The sequence below is a fragment of the Diplotaxodon limnothrissa genome, linkage group LG13 (assembly GCF_057381915.1).
Source record: "Diplotaxodon limnothrissa isolate DT_005_m linkage group LG13, D_limnothrissa_male_GT1.1, whole genome shotgun sequence".
NCBI lineage: Eukaryota > Metazoa > Chordata > Actinopteri > Cichliformes > Cichlidae > Diplotaxodon > Diplotaxodon limnothrissa.
In genome coordinates this window covers 8,896,164-8,915,839 of record NC_140608.1, presented here as the reverse complement: position 1 = coordinate 8,915,839, position 19,676 = coordinate 8,896,164, and the positions used below count along the sequence as shown (strand labels likewise).

General features: G+C 40.4%; 1 protein-coding gene across 1 annotated transcript in view; it reads right to left on the bottom strand.

The window, feature by feature from the left end:
* Positions 1-2,830: 2,830 nt before the first annotated feature.
* Positions 2,831-19,676, bottom strand: part of bicc1a (BicC family RNA binding protein 1a) — a 55,699-nt gene continuing 38,853 nt past the window's right edge. The window contains exons 8-21 of the mRNA XM_085369752.1: positions 18,711-18,962; positions 17,012-17,143; positions 13,414-13,618; positions 11,640-11,801; positions 11,244-11,416; positions 10,999-11,140; positions 9,062-9,215; positions 7,723-7,882; positions 7,574-7,613; positions 7,163-7,317; positions 6,811-6,973; positions 6,331-6,494; positions 5,910-6,009; positions 2,831-4,592 (exon numbers count right to left, since the gene is read on the bottom strand). Coding sequence (XP_085225878.1) covers positions 4,465-4,592; positions 5,910-6,009; positions 6,331-6,494; positions 6,811-6,973; positions 7,163-7,317; positions 7,574-7,613; positions 7,723-7,882; positions 9,062-9,215; positions 10,999-11,140; positions 11,244-11,416; positions 11,640-11,801; positions 13,414-13,618; positions 17,012-17,143; positions 18,711-18,962 — 2,130 coding nt within the window. The 3' untranslated portion in view covers positions 2,831-4,464. The remainder of the gene's footprint in view (positions 4,593-5,909; positions 6,010-6,330; positions 6,495-6,810; positions 6,974-7,162; positions 7,318-7,573; positions 7,614-7,722; positions 7,883-9,061; positions 9,216-10,998; positions 11,141-11,243; positions 11,417-11,639; positions 11,802-13,413; positions 13,619-17,011; positions 17,144-18,710; positions 18,963-19,676) is intronic.

The window sequence follows — 19,676 nt, the reverse complement described above, 5'->3', positions numbered from 1 at the left end:
ATCACTTTCCATATGTCAGGTAAAATACAGCACTTTGGGAATATGCAAACAGCCACAGGCAAACGCATCATTTTCTTTCAAGTTTGAACATTTTCCAAACTAACTTCAAAATTACAGCTATGATATGTATTAGAGGTGGCGAATGACAATGTGCTGTGCTGCAAAGAGTCTCTCACGAATAAAATGCTATTTTTATCATTTCTTTACATTTTATAATCTGTTGCTGAGTAACCATTTTCCACGCTTTACTTGGGAAATGTCATTTTCAGTGACAATACTGCCCCCTTGAGGTTTTCCCTCTGCAAAGCAAAAACAGTTTTTCTAATCTTCTCATATTAACCAAGAAGCATCATCACTGCTGAATTTGTGACCGAGATCTCACAAAAACCCATATTTTATTTCACGGATGTGAACAGTTTTCTGGCAGTTAGTCGTGCAGAAATGTATTATTTGCAGTACTTTCATGCAAAACAAAGAAAATAAATTCTCTCCCCATACTACAGTAGCCTGTTTATAAGGAGAGAAGACAACTTTAAATTTCTTCTCAAGTGTGTCTTGTACTGCAAATCCTCATTGGTCATAGATTCATTTTGTTGGATTAAGCAGATGCTGTGCAGGTTAGACATCATGTAAGCACATTACCCTCAAACTGCAGTATGCAAATGTGTTTTTGAATGTGTCTTTAAACAGACACACCAAGTGATTGCAGAATAGTGCAGAAGGATTACCTTCAATTCAATTTATATAGCTCCAAATCACAACAACAGTCACTTCAGTGAAAGCACTTGGTGACAGTGTGAAGGAAAAACTCCCTTTTAACAGGAAAAATAACTTGAGCAGAACCAGGCTCAGGGAAGGGCAGCCATCTGTCATGCTGGGTGTGAGGAGTGGGAGACTGTGTGGAAGAGAGCCAGAGAATAATTAATGATGTAATGCAAAGTGGTGGATAAACAGAGTGAAAAGAGCTGATCAAAGAAGAAAGACTTGATGCACGATGGGAAGCCCCAATGGGCCTAGACTAATGCAGCATAACCTGAGGGTTCAGCGTCACCTAAACCAGGCCTAACTTTTTTTAGCCTAATTTTAACTAACTTCTGCTGGTCAAAATTACAAATAAAGTATGTATCCAAGGCGGATGAGTAAAACTCCTTTTTGTCAACATAAATCTCTTAATACAAGATAAAGAAGTGCAATTTCTTTATCTTTCTTTATAAGGAAGAAAAATTTTCCCCAAAGCCTTCCAGTGTGCTGGATTGGAGTCTTTGCAAGGTCGATTCTGGCCCTCGGGCTCCACGTTTAACAGCCCTTTTCTAGAAATACTGCACTGATACTGTGCGCCTGGACAGCCTGGTAGCTTCAGACTTGAGAAAGTTTCAAAACTCGACATTTCTGTGTTATGTGGGAAACAAAACCAAAAGGCGCTTTTGTTTGCATACATTTATTACCTTCATAATATCATTTGAATGTTCGAACAAACATTTTTTTGCCTGCTTGACAGATTCTCTGAAAAGTTTATATCTGTACTACAATACAGTTAGAATAACAACAGCATCAACAGATGCCACAGTGAACAGAGCGTTGACCACATGGCAATGTTTATGCACGAATCCATCTTAGGAATATGGTGCAGAATTGTACGTTTCTCACGCAAAAACAATGACTGTAAAAATGAAAAGTTGTACAAAAGTTATGTTATACATCATTTCCTTAGTGGTTTACATTTACATTATAAATGTACCATTTGATTGCAGTACAAAGATTCCTTCAAATAAATCCCTTTGGGAATATTAATATGACTAATACAACAAATCAAAGACATAATTGTGAAACTATTCAATCAAGGGCAAAGACTAGGCAAGCTAGCAGTAAACCTTTTGACTTGGTGAGTCCCTTTACTGATCTGTGATCAAGCTGCAATAACATGCATCATCAAGGCAATATATATAAATTTGAAACATTCACTTGATGAGACAAGAACCTCTATTGCCCTCCGAGCAAACACATCCAAAAAAAAGTGAAGGATGAAAACAAATGTCTGCTAGGCAGGAACACGAGTCACAGCACTGGGAGAATCAGTGCTCAACATTATTTATCTATTTTCTTTTTAAATGTAGTACCATGTGGAGCAAAAGCAGCTCCGGGTTTCCTTGTAGAATAAAGAATCCCTTTCTACATTAAGCTTTAGCCTTCTTCATCTTCTTTAAGACTTCAAAAAAACAAAACAAAAACAATAAAAAACAAAACAAAAACAAGAATTTACCTGGTTTGCATAAGCAACCATGTCAGAATATCACTTAGTGTAGTGTTACTAACTTGACAACCACATTGAGAATGGCTCAAGTCAGATAGGATAGGATGCGAGATAGGACGGAAAAGTGGTTAAAAATGAGGGTTTTAAATCGCTGTAAATTAAAACAAAAAAGTGATAAATGATCAACTACTTTGAAACGATACGAGGATTGCTGCTGCTGTCTGTCATAATTAAATCTGCTGAGATAAACGTTTACGCACTTGCAGTGATAATTTTTCAGAAGTGTCTTGTACATACTTTAAGAGTTTATACAGGTCTTGTTCATTTAAACTAAGAATATTACTCAGTCTTAGCTTTTAAACCTACTGTACTGCAAATATAAACAAAAAGGAAAAATGACTTCACAAAGAGGCTTTGAATTGCACTTGAAAAACGCTCTCATCATTGGAAGATGGATGTTCTTGTAGTTTAAATGCTCAGACATATTTTAAGAACATTACACAAAAAAACATTTGAGTTATCCAAAGTTAATGAACTGCTGGAAAAAAGGATGTTTTCCTTTTCAAAAAACACATGACTGAACATAATCCAGGGCTACAGAGCAAACACAAGCTCTGGTGATAAACACTGCCGCTGCATGCATAATTCTGTTACTTTATTAAACACTGCTTAACCAGGTTTTGGGGATATTAGATTACATGACTGATAGTAGAAAATACCAGATTTTTATTTGTTTTCATCTTAGATCTCGCAGTACTTCTGGTGACCTTAGTTCTCTATTTGTGTCTCGCAGAACTATTAATATGAGACCATGTTGGCTGTGGGAAAACTGGTTCTTTGTGTGATGGCACTTCCTATCTGGAAAGTAAGGTCAGAACAAAATATTAGTGTTCTTAACGAAATTTCTTCCTGCTGAAAAAAAAATGAGTTATGGATATTGGCACGTTTCACTATTAAAGGCAAGGCCTTGTTCTGTTAACAGGCCTCCTCTCCTTGCTCTAGCTGAAACTCTAAGCTAACAGAAAGATAAAAAAAAGTTTCAGATACACAGTAGACCAGATTGGGAGATTTAAGGCACATGGAAGGGGCCACAGAGAGGCCATGACTGGCAAAAAAGATAAAACAAAAGACCAAGTACTATAAACACAGAAGAAAAACCACAGAAAATTGCCTGTTGACACAATCAAAGAGGCCTACAAAGCTTTGCCTAACTGTCTCACATCTCTGCTGCTGTCTAATGGCACAGCCATGTTATGGCTCCAGAGACTAAAGGGCAGGAAATAAAACTAAAACTTACAAGCAAACTAATTACAAAAAACAAAACAAAATAATCATAGACACTCATTCATGAAAATATAAAAAAATACATATGTAAACCGATTACCAATAAACATTCCACTCATTTGCCTAAGATGGTAATAAAAACTAAAAAATAAAATCATAATGCAAAATGAATACAAAATACTTATTTTTGTCTCGTCTAGAAAGAGAAACTGATGCTCAACACAAACACTGATCTCGGAGGGATGTCCACCAATCGAAACACTGAAGGAGTCAAAGGTCACAATGAGATTTACTTTGGTTATGTGTTAAAGTTGATCAAGTCACCGCTTAGGTGCGCTGACCTATTATTACTTCATTTGGTGCTGTGCTAATGTCACTGGTTAAGTGCTTACTTTTGGCTTGGTAGAAAATGCATCTGTGCTTTAAGTCAATAAAAAAATGCATAGTTTCATTTCAATCTAAGGAATAAGGCTCTCACAGGCAAAAATCTAGTATTATTAAAGTGCATGTCACTGATACAAGAGCATAATACAAATGCAGGTAGTACCAATGTGTAAAATGATGTACTAATCATTCTGCCTGTTCCCTTGAACAAAAAGTGGACAGAAATACTGGACAGAACCAAAACCACACCCTTCATATATAAATGCTCAACAAGAGACTAGTGGATTTATAAGGCAATAACACTGAACTTCATGTATCTGAGAAATCCCTTTTTTTGTTGTTGTTGGCACTTCAGGTAAAACTATGGCTTTTAAAAAAAAAGTATTTATAAATGCGCTATATGGCAATGCAACTTTGCGAACAGTCTCAATTCAGCTGAAGCTGAAAAAGGGTAAACAACCACTGAAACCTAGACGCCACTCTAAGATGCTGGACTCTGGTCTTCTTTATGGACGGTTCTCCGATGACTGGAGCTCTGGAGGCGCCTACCATCGCCCACTGACGCTGGCCATCTCAGCGTGAAACTGGCGGGAGAGGCGGCCGCTTGCCCCCCCTTCCAGGAAGGAGGACCTGATGGGTGGCTCAAATAGTTTCCTCCGGTTCTTGTTTAGTTCTGTGGGCAGGAAAAAAAAAAAAAAAGATAACCGCAAAACATCAGGAGCAGCAAAGGTGATACAAACATAGTGTTTAATGTGGGGTAACTTCCATTGTTGCGATGGGAATTGCAGCAAATCAAAGTAAAAATAAATAAAACCGTGGAGAATGTTGCCATGTCTCTGCAGCCTTCACTGATCTACAGTGACAAGAAAATTGGATTCAAAGCACTACAGAATTGCTCAGATCAACAAAACCCCTCTTTGTGTCCATCTGTTTTTACACAGCAGTTTGGACAAAATGATTTCATAAAAATGTCTCAAGAACACCCTGGCATCTCTCAGTTATTCATATGATAGCCGCAGTCTGTCGGTGCCAGCATAAACCTTCAGTATGATTACTGGAGGCAGGCAGCTCGCTCCAGCAGCTCTTTTTACTGGCACACCAGCAGGAAGTTAAAACCTGGATTGCCTTGACTGGTATTCTATCTTTTTATGAGAAGCAAAAACACAGAAAGACAGACAGAGATGCGCAATATGCAGTTTTCAAGCTCTAGAGTCGGTCAGCGGAGATGAAAGTTGACCTCGACTTGGCTGAGGCGACAGGCAGCAAAACCGATCCTGGCCTTGGATCCCTCTGCTTCCTTAATAATCATAGTGCTGACCTCGACATTTCCCCTCATTGCCCTCGCTGTCAACCCTGACTCTGGTCAGACGTTTGTGAACTGAACATTTAAACAATAACCATGACAGGAAGCTCATGATCCCAACACAGACATGATTAACTCGTGCAGGCTATTATAATGTCAGTAATGAAGTGTGACACCCACCACATTCACATTAGATCAAGTGTAACAACAGGGAAGAGTCTGCATCAGCATGAGACAGGCAGCTGGAGCAGCTGGGAAAATACCGAAACACTCATCAGAGAAGAATTTGCTTGAATCCCATTTATTGCTGCTGCTGCAAATTACTGCAGCATGTCCTCTCAGAAATCTGACCAGTTTAACTTCTATTCTGGCTTGCTGACAACAAGAACCACCTATGAACTTTGAGATATGAACTTATTATTTATCTTTTGGACTGCTGGGATCCACTCAGACAAAACAATAAACATAAAAAAAAAAAAACCATTAATGAAACTGCCTTCAGCAAAGGTGAGCTGGCAGAATGAAGCTCGTGCTGGTACGAGTGATTATCGGCACAGGAAAAGACCAACGTGGGTATCTCTGCGTTGTTATGCAAATGTTTTATTTGCAGTGTCATGCAGCTGACAGCACAGAGAAAGATAAAATGCAACAAGAGAATGCTCTTTCTGAATTTTTTTTTTTCCATACCCGAGATAGCGAGCAGCATTTTCCTACGGGCACCAAAGGTGGTGATTCCCAGTTCCTTCAGGTCCTGGTCTGTGAGTGTCAGGAATGTCTGGAGGTCAATCTAGAAGCAGCAACGAGCCAGTTTAACAACCTTAATCTAGAAAAGATCTTCAAACATAAATGTCAAGACTAATGGTCATGTACATAATATCCTCCCTGCCATGCAAGCAGTAATATTTGATGTACGAATGCAATTCTACAGCTTGTTAAGGAAAAATTAATTAAACTATGAATGTAACATAGCAACAACAAATAATGACAGGGATATTTCACTTTGGACAGAAGTAATGGTCTGGCACACCCACACGTCCACCCCTACAGTTAAACCAGGGAAGACGATGAAAGCTTGTGCGATAAAAACTTGGTTCAGAATCAGGATTACCTCTTGTTGCTGGAAGACGTCCGTGTACTTCCCCAAGCCCAGTTTGCTGAAAAGCTCGGGCAGGTCTGAGCCTTTCAGAGACGAATTCAGGCTGCAGCCGTTTGTGCCCGTTACTGATGAAATAGAGTCCATGTAGTTGCTGCTGCTGAGGAAATGTTCTGCAGCTACAAGACAGTTTAAAAAGAGACATTTCTTTCATTCAGTCAGGTAATGAAACAATGTTTAACTTAAAGAGATGAAAATTTGGACCATTTTGACTGAGACCATCTGTTCTGCAGATTAACTAGACTGGCAGCTTCACTAGACTTTAACGTGCCAACCCTGAGTGCTATATTGAGTATATTACTCTTACAAGCAAAACCATCAAATTCAGAGGCAAGAGTGCTCACAATGACATTTTAAATATTTATTTTGTTCTCTTTCATTTCATTGTTAATCAGCATCATTATTTGAAGACAAAAACAACAAAAATTTACTGACCAGATTTGTTCTGTTTCCTCTTTGGACTGCTGACGGCTGAGGCGAACTCTGTGTGGCTTGCTAGGCCGTTGCTGGTGGCGTTCCTCTCACGCCAGTTGTCAGAGTCACTCCCGTTCCCCACGCCTTCCCGGCTGCTGGATCGAGACAACGACAGTGGGGAACCCTGAGGACCAAAAAGAAACAAGTTCAGACTGAATTCTGTACATCCCAATACAGAACACAAACGTCTGTCTACTAAAACAACAGTCAGGCAAATAATGTTTCTTATAATATACACAACATCAGTACATGCTAAGATATTGAACATATTGATCACGATAATGAAAGTTAAACACTTTCATTTCTGTCTGACCTCGTATGTCGTGCTCATGCTGGGTTTGTATGAGACGTGATTGGCTCTCCTTAGCTCCTTGATAGTCTCAGCTGGCATGGACTTTGAGAAGCCCAGACCACTCCAGGTGTTGGTCGGAGTGCGCACCTCAGTCACTACTGGCTTCTTCAACATAGCTGTGCGAATACAGAAAAGCAGTGATGCAAATATGTTTCTATAAAAGAATTATATAATTCTTTTATAGAAACACTAAATATTATATAATTATATAATATATTATATAATTATATTATATAATTATATAATATTTAGTGTGAAGATGTTTTTGTGGCTAAAGAAATAAATGTAATTTTTTTTAAGGGGACTAAATTATATGTCACACTGCTAATGACACTGATTGCACTATTTGATGGCACAAAAATGTCAACTCACCTTTAGTTGCCAGTAGCTTTTTCTGTTCATAGTCAAAAGCCTGTAAAATTCAACAGATGGTTAGAGCCAATAAAACCATGGCCTCTCTTTCCATGTTAGCTGTGTGTGTGTGTGTGTGTGTGTGTGTGTGTGTGTGTGTGTGTGTGTACCTGCATGTTGGCAAAGGAGGTCTGAGGTGCCAATCGGATTCTCTCCCTCTCGTTCAGTTGTGCTGCCCTTTCAGCTGCCCGCTCACTCCCCGGTGCCCTCTTATCTGCCACAGGACTGTCTGATGAGCTGGACTCCGTGTCCGAGAGGAGACAGTCAGAACTGTTGGAATTAAAACAGGCACTGTATCAGTAAATAACCTTTCTTCAGCTCATCCTTTGCTGACGTGATCACTCAGGCAGTTAAAGAGGGCCTTTAGTAACTAGCATCTCCATTATCCCTTTTCCACTAGTATCTACTCAGCTCGACTTGCCTCGGTTTTAAGGATTTTCCATTTTTGGCACCAGGTACTTTTTTAGTACTTACTCAGCCGGGGTTCTAAGTACAAAAAAAACCCAACAACACAGCGGTTTAACAAAAAGCGGCTGAGCCTTAACGGCCTCCGTTATTCTATTACGTTTGTGTCGCATACCAATGACATCATGTGACTTTGCTATTACAACCTGAGTCACATAAGGTGCCTGACTCAATTCTAATAGAAAACGACTGAAACCGAGTAAAGCTGAGTCGTGTCTAGCAGCTACTCGTGGAAAAGTGCTCGCTCTCATGAATGCTGATGTATATTCGAATTTGTAGCAGCAGAGTACAGTTTTTGGACTCTAGTAATTTTGCATGAATCACAATTCAACACACAATGCTCCCTTTCATGCAACTTTCTTCTGACTGGCTGTCTCTCTCAAACAAAAAATATGAAGATCAGCTGGGTGGGGTTTCTGTGCTCACACAGCCAGAGCTGCGCACTTGAGATAACCATGTTAAAGATATCTCTTCTGACTGACATCAAACAGAGCCAAACCGCTAAACAGCTAAGCAGTTAAAACAGTCTGAAGCCTGAGCTTTCAGCTCAAAGGGGATTACTTGCACATTTGCAGACCTCATTATTTCAAACTTTGGCCATGTTTGATATTAACATCACAACTGTCAGAGCATCTATACGGAAAAAAAACAAGGGAAAGTTGATGGATCCCACTGCACCATTTCAAAAACAGCTGACGTACTGGGATTATTATAAACATAGAGTTAGCCATCATAATAACAATGCTGTCCAGTATAATGTGTATAACGTACCACAGCTGGTTGCTCCAGTTTGGGATAGTCTGTGACTTTATGCATTATTATTGTTTAAAAATAAAAATGATCCCATTGTTTCTGGGCTTATCTTAATGTCTGTAAAGATCAATATTTAAAGAATACTATCAAACTTTAGGAGCATGATCTGTAAAAGATTTTGGAAGAGATGCTAAAAAGTAACAACAGAAGTCATAAATGATTCAGACATACTGTAGATGAGAGTTCTTGGTGCCCTGCAGGAGCTCCACAGCCTGTCGTTTTCCTGATGATGTCTTACATGACGCCAGCATCTGTTTCAACTCACTTCCATTAGCGGAGTGCGAGGGGCTTCTGGGCATGCCCACTTCTACAAATGTGTCAGAGCCTGAAGGAATAAACACGGACAAATGGTGAATATTCTCTTTTTTCTGTGCAGACAAAATACACATAATGACAACAATAGCTGTAATACCTTAGGTTTCATCAATTTCAATTTATACCATAACACAGCCTGCACTCAGAAGTGACTGGGTCATTCAGTATGAATGAGTATGTTTAGCTTGTGAGCATATGTACTGCATGTGCGCATGCATTCAAGTGTGACAGGTCTCACTTGAATTCTAGATTAATTAAAAACACACCAGCTGTGATTATAGTGCTTTTTCATCCGCTTCTCTGCTTTTAACCCGACAAGGACCTGCTCTGTGCAACAGGATGTGCACGTGTGAGTATACATGGGTCGCATACTGTAAAATAATATGATGTCAGCCACTTAAACGAAGTTCTCTGGGGTTTAATGTTTGAACAATATCCCCAGACACCTTCAACTGACACAGCGGAGTTAAGCTGTACGAGGCAAGCCAGCGCAAACACATTCTGGGACACAGGAGGTGGTAAGGGAGGGAGAGGAAAACTTAACTGGACACACCGCGTCGGGGGAGGACAAACTTTAAAAACAGCGGGGAAAAACGAGACGCGTGAGAGTGAAGGTTTGAGGGGAAAACCGCGAGTGTAAGACACAGAGGAAACGAGGGCCTTTCTGAACCGCGAGGAGACCAGCAGTTAATCTGTCTCCGCTCCAGTGAATGTAGTCAGAAAGCGTATGAGGTTAGGAGGACAGTATAGAGAAGTAAAACGTGGGTACAATAAAGGTATTTTCCTCAAAGTGGGTTTAAGGGTTGCATAAATCTCAAGTGGAAAATCCTGATTTGGACATTTATGTTAAGTCTGCAAAGCTAAGGTCCAACAAACCTGAGCTGAAAGTTTTAACAGCTCAAACATTTTGTCAGTCCAAGGCTGTAACAACACATAAATCATAAGACTTTGTTTATTATAAATGACTCACCACAAAAAGTGCGCAGTTGTGAATAAGTGCACACTTTCAAAATGACTTTTTAGCCAAGTTAAATGTTTTAATTAAAAACGGTGAAGATACGAATGAAAAACGTTCATAAAAATCTGTACATCACCTCCAGGCCTTTACATTAAGAAAACCCAGGTGGCCGCCTTTGAGCAAGCACTTAGTGACAGTGGGAAGGAAAAACTCCCCTTTAACAGGAAGAAACCCCTGGAAGAACCAGGCTCAGGGAGGGGAGAGGGGCGTTAACTTGAGACAAACCAAACCAATCACATGACCTCCTTGGCAGAGAGAATTAATCTTATATTATTCTCAATAGCCATTTTATATAGTACACAGTCATACACCACTTTGTTAGGTACACCTCTTCAGTTGCTTGTTACTTGTATCACATAACAGCAACTCAATGCATTTAGGTACACATGGTCAAAAGGACCTTAAGAAGTTCAAACTGTTTAAACAATGGTGAAGAAATGTGACTCTAATGATGTGTTACTTACTCCATCTCAAGTGTTTATTGAGAATAGTCTGAGAGAGGAAATAAACAATAAGCAGCAGATCACTGGGTGAAAATGTCTTAATGATGCCAGAGGAAAATGGCCAGGAGTGCTTGGATCTGATCCGAAACAAACAGTAACACCAAAATTGGACAATATGTAATTGGAAAAACTTTGCCTGCTCTGATGAGACTCAATATCTGCTGCAGTATTAAGACGGTAATGTCTGAGTTAGGTGTAAATGTGAAAGCATGGATCCAGCCACAAATCACATGTGTTCAGTGACAAGGACACTGCAATGATTTGAGGAATACCTTCGTCCGGGCTGGACTTGCTTGACCGTGGTTCTGATGGACTGTGGCCACTGGCTTCCTGGACTGAGTCACATGGAGCTGGACTCAAGACATTTTCTGCAATTGACGCCGTTGTTATCCTCCCATACACTGAGCCAGAGTGCTATACATGTGCATGCCCACACAAAAAATAAAAAATAATTATTATCACAGTCATTCAAAACGTAGAGCGAGGTGATACAATATAAAGTTGGTAAGGGCCCAACCTTGACATGTCCATTCAGGGTGCACTCAGGGACCCCGTTGGGCTGCTTGTCTATGGGGGCGAGGCCAGGTGGAGGAGATGGTGTGTTCGGTGTATAACTTGGCACACCGGACAGCAGGATGCTGCTCAGGGTGGCCTGAGTGGCAGGATGCAGCATCAGCTGAGACGAGAAGCCTTAAGTTTCCAAAATATCAAAGTAATAAGAAAAATGTTACAGGGCTTTTTGTCATGTAATACATTACCTGAATTACCAAAAATTAAAATAAAGATTGAGACATTTGTAAGGATTTTACTCTTTCACGTCAAGCATGCATCAAGACACATAATTTGTGAATAAAAAATAAATTAATTAAATACAGATTTACCATAAGAGCTACTGGCAGTACTATATACAAACCTTGGGTGCTGGTGAGTGAACTTGGCCAGAGGGAGGGGGAAGGAGTGGGGTTACTGGGGCTTGGGGTCTGCAGAGGGCTCATGGAGGAGTTTAAGCTGTTCAGCACAGCGTTTGGGGCAGCAGAATTGGGGAGAGAGTGTGATGCTGTTGCACCCAGGAAGGCTAAAGGGTAACCAAAAGAAATTAGGAAAGAAAGGAGAAGACAGTATATGAATAGATCAGTGGTGGTCCTGTCAAAGTGCATTTTTTAAGCTAATCATAAGTTGCACTAAGAAAAAAAAAAAATCTTGGTCTTCCAGCTATTTAACTGGAATTCCATCAAACTGCCATCAACCCAACAGCAAATGAGAGCAAGAATTTCTTAAATTTCTACAAGGTCATGGATGCATAAGTACACGTCTAGTGTGTCCTCATACCCAATAAAACTATGGTATCGAGAACACCAACAATGTGGTGCTTGGTGTCTTAACCCAAACGCAGTGTATGAAAACAGAAAGAAGCAGGTCTGTGGCTTTAACAAGGGGCTACTTTGGCTCCAGGAATAAGGCCAGGGATTCTTCTGGCACACTGGTCTGTAATCTGAAGAAGAAAAGCATGTAGCAATTACTAAAGGCCAGGATGTGGCCGTCCACAGCTTCACCCGGGGCCCCTGAGTTTAAATGAAACAGCAAAAAAAGATTTCTACTGTACGGGCACTCTCCTGGCACACTGAGCTTTTTTGCAGCCAATCTTTAATCTCATTTTCTAGGGGGGACAATCCAATCATAAACTGAACACATGCTCATCAAAACTAACAGAAGATATGCTAAAACATTTGTGCTAGGTTTTCCAAAATTATAACAAAAATAAACCCATTATCTCAGAAAATTCTCAGCACAAATACATACTCAACATCTTGACTATCACATATGGTCCAAGTCAGTGGTAGGAGAAAATAAACACATTCCAGTAATGTAATGCAGATTTGCTGTGGTTACCATTTGATGACATACTGCATTTATATTTAAATTTCTAACAGATCTACTGCCAGCTAGTGCTTACAGGAATGAGCCACTTCCTGTCAGCTTATCCTATCTGCCTTTCTGACTGCCTCTGATATATAAATCATGTCCTAAATTCCATGTTTTTTTTTGTTTGTTTTTTAAACAGACTGAATCTCCAAACTTTTTTATGAGAAGAATGCAAAAATCTGATAACTGTGACTAAAGATTTGTTATACACTGCACGCACTCTTACAACCAATTGAAAGTCATCCATGGAAACAAAAATGTCCCCTAATCTCAACAGTTCTGGACTCTGTTGGGCTCAGATGTTGAGGTCAGCGCTGCAGACAAACTCCTACGCGATAAGAACCGTTCATCATCCTGTGATTCATAAACTCATAAATTATTCAAAGTGCTGCAACTACATGTGTACCAAGGTTATTTTCTGATGGTTGACTGATCAAAGATGTGCAGATTTGGACTTGCGTCCACACAGCTCCTGCTGTAAAGGTCATATAGAGATGCAGTGAGTCACCAGCTGTGATTTATGTAAAGGGGGATTGTGTTTTTCAATTCAGTAAACCAATGAAAATTCTAAAAGAGACTACTTTGTGTTACACGCTTGGGAATGACACTGATTCATGAAGATATTAGTTCTTCTATCATGATACAATTGAATCTGTTGCATTTTGTGCACGAAATAAAAAGGTAACATCTTATTCACCCTCCCCCAATCATAGAGAAAGATATTCTTTAGCATTATTTCTTAGCAAGTTAAACATTGTCATTACCAAGATTACTCAGCCCCAGGCCAGCTGAGGCCAGGATGTCCAGGCCAACAGGGCAGATGAGAGATGGGGATGGACCATTAGTGCCAGCATTCAGTGCCACAGGGGGTGAGGAAGACACCACTCCATTGCTCTCGAGACCCAAGAGGAATTTTCGGGCTTCGTACATGTTGACTGCATTCCTCTCCACACTCTTGACTATCACAGACTGGGAGAGATCGAGAGAGAAGGAAGAGGCGATGAGAAACCGGTGAAAACGGGAACAAGTGGGATGGACATGGAAATAAACAGGAAACTAGGAGGCAGAAGAGAAAAGCAAGAGGAGGAGCAAGGGAGAGATAGGGTAGGGAATGTTGGTACCATAGATAGGGAGTGAAAGGGAGGCTGAGGGAGAAGACAAACATAAAATGTGAGGAAGGAAGAGGGAATTAAGGGTAGATTAGAAGGATAAACATTGAGGCAGTGTGGGAGAGAGAAGGAGACGGGGGAGGAACGACAGTGAGAGAGACAGTGTTTCTTGATCAACATATCTGTCTGATATGAGAGAAGAAAATAAGAGACTGTAAAAAGAACAGAAAAACACAAAATTCACAATCAGATTTGGAATCATTGAAAGAAATGACTGGAAACCTTGCTTTATTCGATCTTACCAAACATCAAATATAAATCAAAGTGCTGACTTTTTGCATTTTGCCAAAATTGAGCTTCTGAATTTATTTTTTTTTTCAATCAGCGGTGAATATCCCTGACACATGTGCACACCCTCCTCTACAGGACTGCCAAAGTGATTGAAGCAGACAGGCTGTGGCACCCATTTGGACCGGCCTTTTGGATTATTTCTGTCACCTCATTAAAATGTTTAAGTGAAGGGTTCTTAAGAGGATCTGGGCTGGGTCGGTGTTTATACTGGCACTTCCACACCGGTCCCCGCAGGCCCGTCTGGTTTGGGCATTGAGCCCTGACTCAGGGTGGGACGTAGGCACCTTGATGAGCAGGTCAGGTTGAGGCCAAACAGTGAAATATGACTAAGAATACTACGTGTACAACAGCAGACTATTATAAACATTAGATCAATTGTATATACAAAAAAGGCGTGCCAAAGATTGAGTAACAGATTTCACTAATAGAAGCTACATTTAATTAAAGGTCATTGAGCTTAACTCCAAATTTCTACCTAATTTACCAAGAATGAAGCCACTTACTTTTTGTTATGCTTCAGCTTTTCCTACTAAAAAAAAACAGAGTGGCCCTGTCCAGCAGATGAAACATGCATGGCAGGCTGTGCAGAGGAGAGACTGCGATTCCCCACTGTGGCAGATGCCGACTTGCCAAAACCCTTCACTGTGTTGGTACAGGGATCCAGTTTTTCCCTTTCTAAGTTTTAGCAGTGATGAAATATGACAAGGCAATCCATAATTTACTTCAATGTCATGCTGTCATTTGATGGAAAGTAACTGAAATGGAACAGTGGCTTATTTGTTTCTCGAGCAGTCGTTTTTTTCCCCTTCTCTGATGCTGCATTTGAACAAGTAGGACAGCAGCTGTCTTTTTCCTATGGGAGAAAAGGACACATTTTCATCGAAACTTTAATGTTTACTGGATGTTTGGCTTTTTTTAATGTAGTCTATTATACATGTTGTGATTTCTTAAGATAAGACCACTGTGGAAACTGAGTGTAGTATATGCCAGATGCTTGAATCAATTATGAGACTGGCTGAAGGTTAAGGCATTCATCCACTTTGTTACTCGTTCAATTAGTTCAGGTTTGCAGTGGGTGGGGGGTGGGGGGTGTAGAGTGCATTGAAGCTGCCGCAGGGCAAGGCATGAGTTACACCCTGTACAGGTTGCCAGTCCATCACAACCCCACACGCTCACACGAATACCTACGGCCACCTTAGAAAAACAAGTTAATTTAACAAGCGTGTCTTTGAACTGTGCACGGAAACCAGAGCACCTGGAGGAAACCCACGCAGGCACTGCGAGAACACGCAAACTCCACACAAAGAGTCCAACAAACCGGGAGATCGAAACTCAGAACGTTCTTGCTATAATTTTTTATCATTGCTGTAACATGCTGGCACTGTGTAACATTTATTCATGTAAGCAAGTGGTTCTTTTCTGTGTGCTTCATTTTCAGAATCTACATCTACTCTGTGTGCAACTATATGAGCAGCAAACAGCTGGGATGGAATATTTCCTCTCTTTAGTTAAGTAAATACATTACTCTTATTTGGTTATTTTGCCTGGTAGGAGCTCTGTAACGGTCAATACCAGTGCACAGCTAGTGTTACAGAGGAGGACACTCAACACTGTGTCTGTACGCTGCCTCCTAAAGTAATCATTACTCTGTCAAGTACATATTACAGTCCCAAGTGTAAAATGCATAAAGAAGAAAAATTAGCTCCTTTTAAAAACAAAAAGAACCCCCCAAACCTATTTTTTCTTTGAGAAGAAGAAAAATTGAGAAGTATAAAACCTGGTAACTAAAAGTTGACAGCAGAATAAATACACTGTAATAACACGGGGCACTTTCTTTAGTCTACGATGTTCATAATATTATAGAAATGTGGTCCAGTTTCCTATGGGTGCCTGTTTTAGTCCTCAAAAAATGAGCATTTCTTGTACTTTATCCAGCCACTGATCACTTTTTAGCCAGTGTCTTGTTATGCTCTTTTTACATGCAACAGTCAAAACTGTGAAGGGATATATTTAAGGAGCTGCTGTGGTTCAGTTCATCTCCTAATTGGAAGGTTGCTCCCGATGCAGCCGTCAGAGTGTGAATGTGATAGAAAGCACATAGAATAACTTGCTTGTATGAATGTGTGTGTAAATATATCCTCTAGAAATATGATTTTTAATGCCACTGGAAATGTTGAAGCATGATCCTGGATACACAATCTCTCCTAGTTAAAAAAAAGGAAACAAATAACTATTTAATTTAAACAACACTAGGAGCTTCTCATTTAAGCATATAATAAAAATGATGTGTTTGCATGCAAACATTTGCTAACTGCCACTACATTCGAAGTAAATCTGATAATAACAATATTCTTGATTTTGATGTGGGTCTTTGTTTATTTTGAAAGCACATCTAGAAAAGTGGACTGTGAGCTAAATGGACTAAAGCCAGCTTAATAAGCCATAGATGATGCAGCATTTGGAACTGTTTCTATGTTCTTTATGGTGCGATAACACTATACTGTTAATATGACTATAGAGGATACAAAGAGTCGTCCCCCCCCCCCCCAAAAAAACCAAACAAAACAAAAATGGCTCATCGCGATCAATTTAAAAAACACAATGTACACACAATATGCATCCTCTAAAAAACCAAAGAATGGTTTTAAACCCATTCTTTGGATTTGCTGCCATGAAACCACAGAGATTAACCACATGATGATGCTCAAGGCAAGATCAGGGGTTTACTAAGGTCATTAGGTTTCAGCACTTTGTGACAATCCATTGAAACAGTTAAAATATTTTGGTTTGGATAGAAGTAGCTGTAGCTTAAAGACTAAATTGCCTTTCTCAAAGCCAAGTCAGTACCAGTGCCTGAAATCCCAACTTTCCGTGCCGTGTGAGTGTGGGCTTGAAGTCATACCTTGCTGGGCTGTTTTGGCTTTGGTTTGATACTGATGAAGACATCCAGCTGCTCCATTAGCGCTGTGATACACTGGGGCTCCACCTCAATATCCTCTTTAATGTCAAACATTAATACCAGAGGCAAACAGCCCTGTGGAGCAAAGACAAAATAAATACATATTTGTAATAAACGTTCATTTTCTTATGTCAGCTGCACACCAATCTCTTTGAAAAGCTTTCAAGTTTGCACTGGTGCTCCAGTAATATAAGCCGTTTCTCAATAGTAGTATACCATTTGTAGAGCAAGTTGGTCATACCAATAAATACAAGATTCAGTGCTGGATTCATCCCACACTGAGTTTGGGAAATTCCGCCAACAGCAATCTGTTTTGCATGATCACCACCACAAGCACCACAGACATCTATATTTTGGGCTGAGAGCTGGACAGTGCTCCTATTGTGAGTGGGTGTAATTAGCAGCAGAGAGCAGAGCCAGACTGGCTCTGACGGGGCTTGAGATTGGAGCTATAATCTATAGTCTGGCTATGAGAAGCCAAATCACACAGTTCACTACCGCGAGGAGGCCTCTCCCACTCCTGTATGCCTATTCTGCATCTAGTTTACAGCACCTCACCTAGCCCTTTTTATGCCCTTTGTTCATTTCTACGATCCTCTCCCACTCATTGCTTTTTGTTTCTCCTCTCTTCTCCATCTCATCTCTTATTAATCTTTTTTTTTATTTTTTTTTATTCTTTACTCTTCACCAGTGTAAGACACTTAAGAAGCTCCTTCTTGTGTGTCCCATTTCAATTCCAAAAGAAAGTCATGTTTGGTCACTGAAACAACTCTGGCATTTGCTAAATGTCTTTGGGGCCAACTGGGAGACCGCAGACAAAGAGAAGGCAGCTCTTGCAGAATTACTGCCCCACATTATGGATGTCCAAACAGAAAGCCAAAGCTGTTTACAGCTGAGATGTCATATACACACCAGCTCAGCCGAAGCCAACAGTAATTAAACAGCCATCACTTTTACACATATCTGAAACAGACCTCTGATTATACTCCTAAGTAATTTAAGATTCGGGTAGCCTCAGCGGTCATGGGAAACAAGACAAGAATGACCGCTGAGCATTTTAACCAAGTGAAATTTAAATATGAAGTGCTATCTTTGGTCCAAACTTTAACGTAATCTTTGAATTACAGTCAGGTTGATATCCAGTCCACTAGAATCTACCACAGAAAGCAGGTCAACCCATTACCATGAGGAGGATCTTCTTTTTTTAAGGCATAGAAAGGACATAAAGAAGTCAAGCCAAACTAATTGTGTCCATCTTACATGCAGGTATGTAGCAGCTATGAACCATGTGTGCTAACCTTGAGTCGGTTACAGATTCTTGTTTATCTGACAGACATTTCAGCAGCTCGACTAGAGCCAAGCAAATCTCTCCCAAGGCTATTCAAAACCCTCAAGGCAATCGTGGTTTACTTCCTAACTCACATCTGAAAACCCATGCATCATTCACACATACCATGATGATACTGATGAAACAGTGGCATCCATTCTAGCTACCACACAGTATGTGGAATCTGTACATGTAAGAATATAACGCAAATGCCATCTCTTAACCAAAAATACAAAGTTGGAAGGGGCTGGCTTAGCAGTTTAGCATTCTTTTTTTCAGTTGTCAATAAATTAAACACACACTGAAGATGAATACCATGAGGTACTGCCGTGCCAAGCACACAGATTCGATGGTGCCCTGAATGTAGACTGTAGATTTCTTCTGGGGGCTGTTGGGATCAGGGAAGTGGATCTGAGCTCCCGTCCTTTGGGTGATGTGCTTGATGTTGCTGCCATTGCGTCCCTTCATGAAGAGGTGGTGCTGCGGTGCGATGTCCAGGTGGGTGGTCAATGAGATAGTGCTAGCCAGGCTACCGGCCAGGTGCTCCAGTAGCAGAGCTGTACCTCTCTGAACAGGGATTACAAAAGAAAACATATTTTAGCATATTTTATCTCACAGGATAATCACCAATTAGATTTAAAAGTAAAAACACAAAAAACAAACCATTTTTCACAGGATTCTCTGCAGTCGTGTGCAAAAATAAGCAAATCCCATGCTTTACACAATAAGAGTTTTGCCCCACTCTTCTTTACAGTGCTTTTTCAGTTCACAGCTTGCAGATATTCTTTAACTCACAGCCTTCTTAAAAGGTCCTGCCACAGCATGTCAGACATTCTGATATAGATTTTTTGGTGTACTTGGAATAACTGCTCTGTTGCGCGACCCAATTTCAGCCAAGCTTTAGCCGTTAGACAGATGGCCTCACATTTGACCCTAGAATACTCTGCTGTACAGGGGAGTTCATGGTTGACTCGATGACTGCAATGTGCCCAGTTCCTGTAGCTGCAAAACCAGCCCAAATCGTCACCCCTCCACCACAATCCTTGACAGACGGTATGGCGTGTTTGTGTTGACCAGCCGGTTTTGATCAAACGTGGCGCTCTGCATTTTAGTTAGACATGTCCACTTTGGAGATCACGTCTCATCTGTCCAAAGAACATTCTTCCAGAAGTCTTGTTGTTTGTTCAGATGAAATGCTGCAAACCTAAGCTGCACTGCCATGTTTTCTTTAAAGAGAAAAGGCTTTCTCTTGGCAAGCCTCCCAAATAAGCCATACTTGTT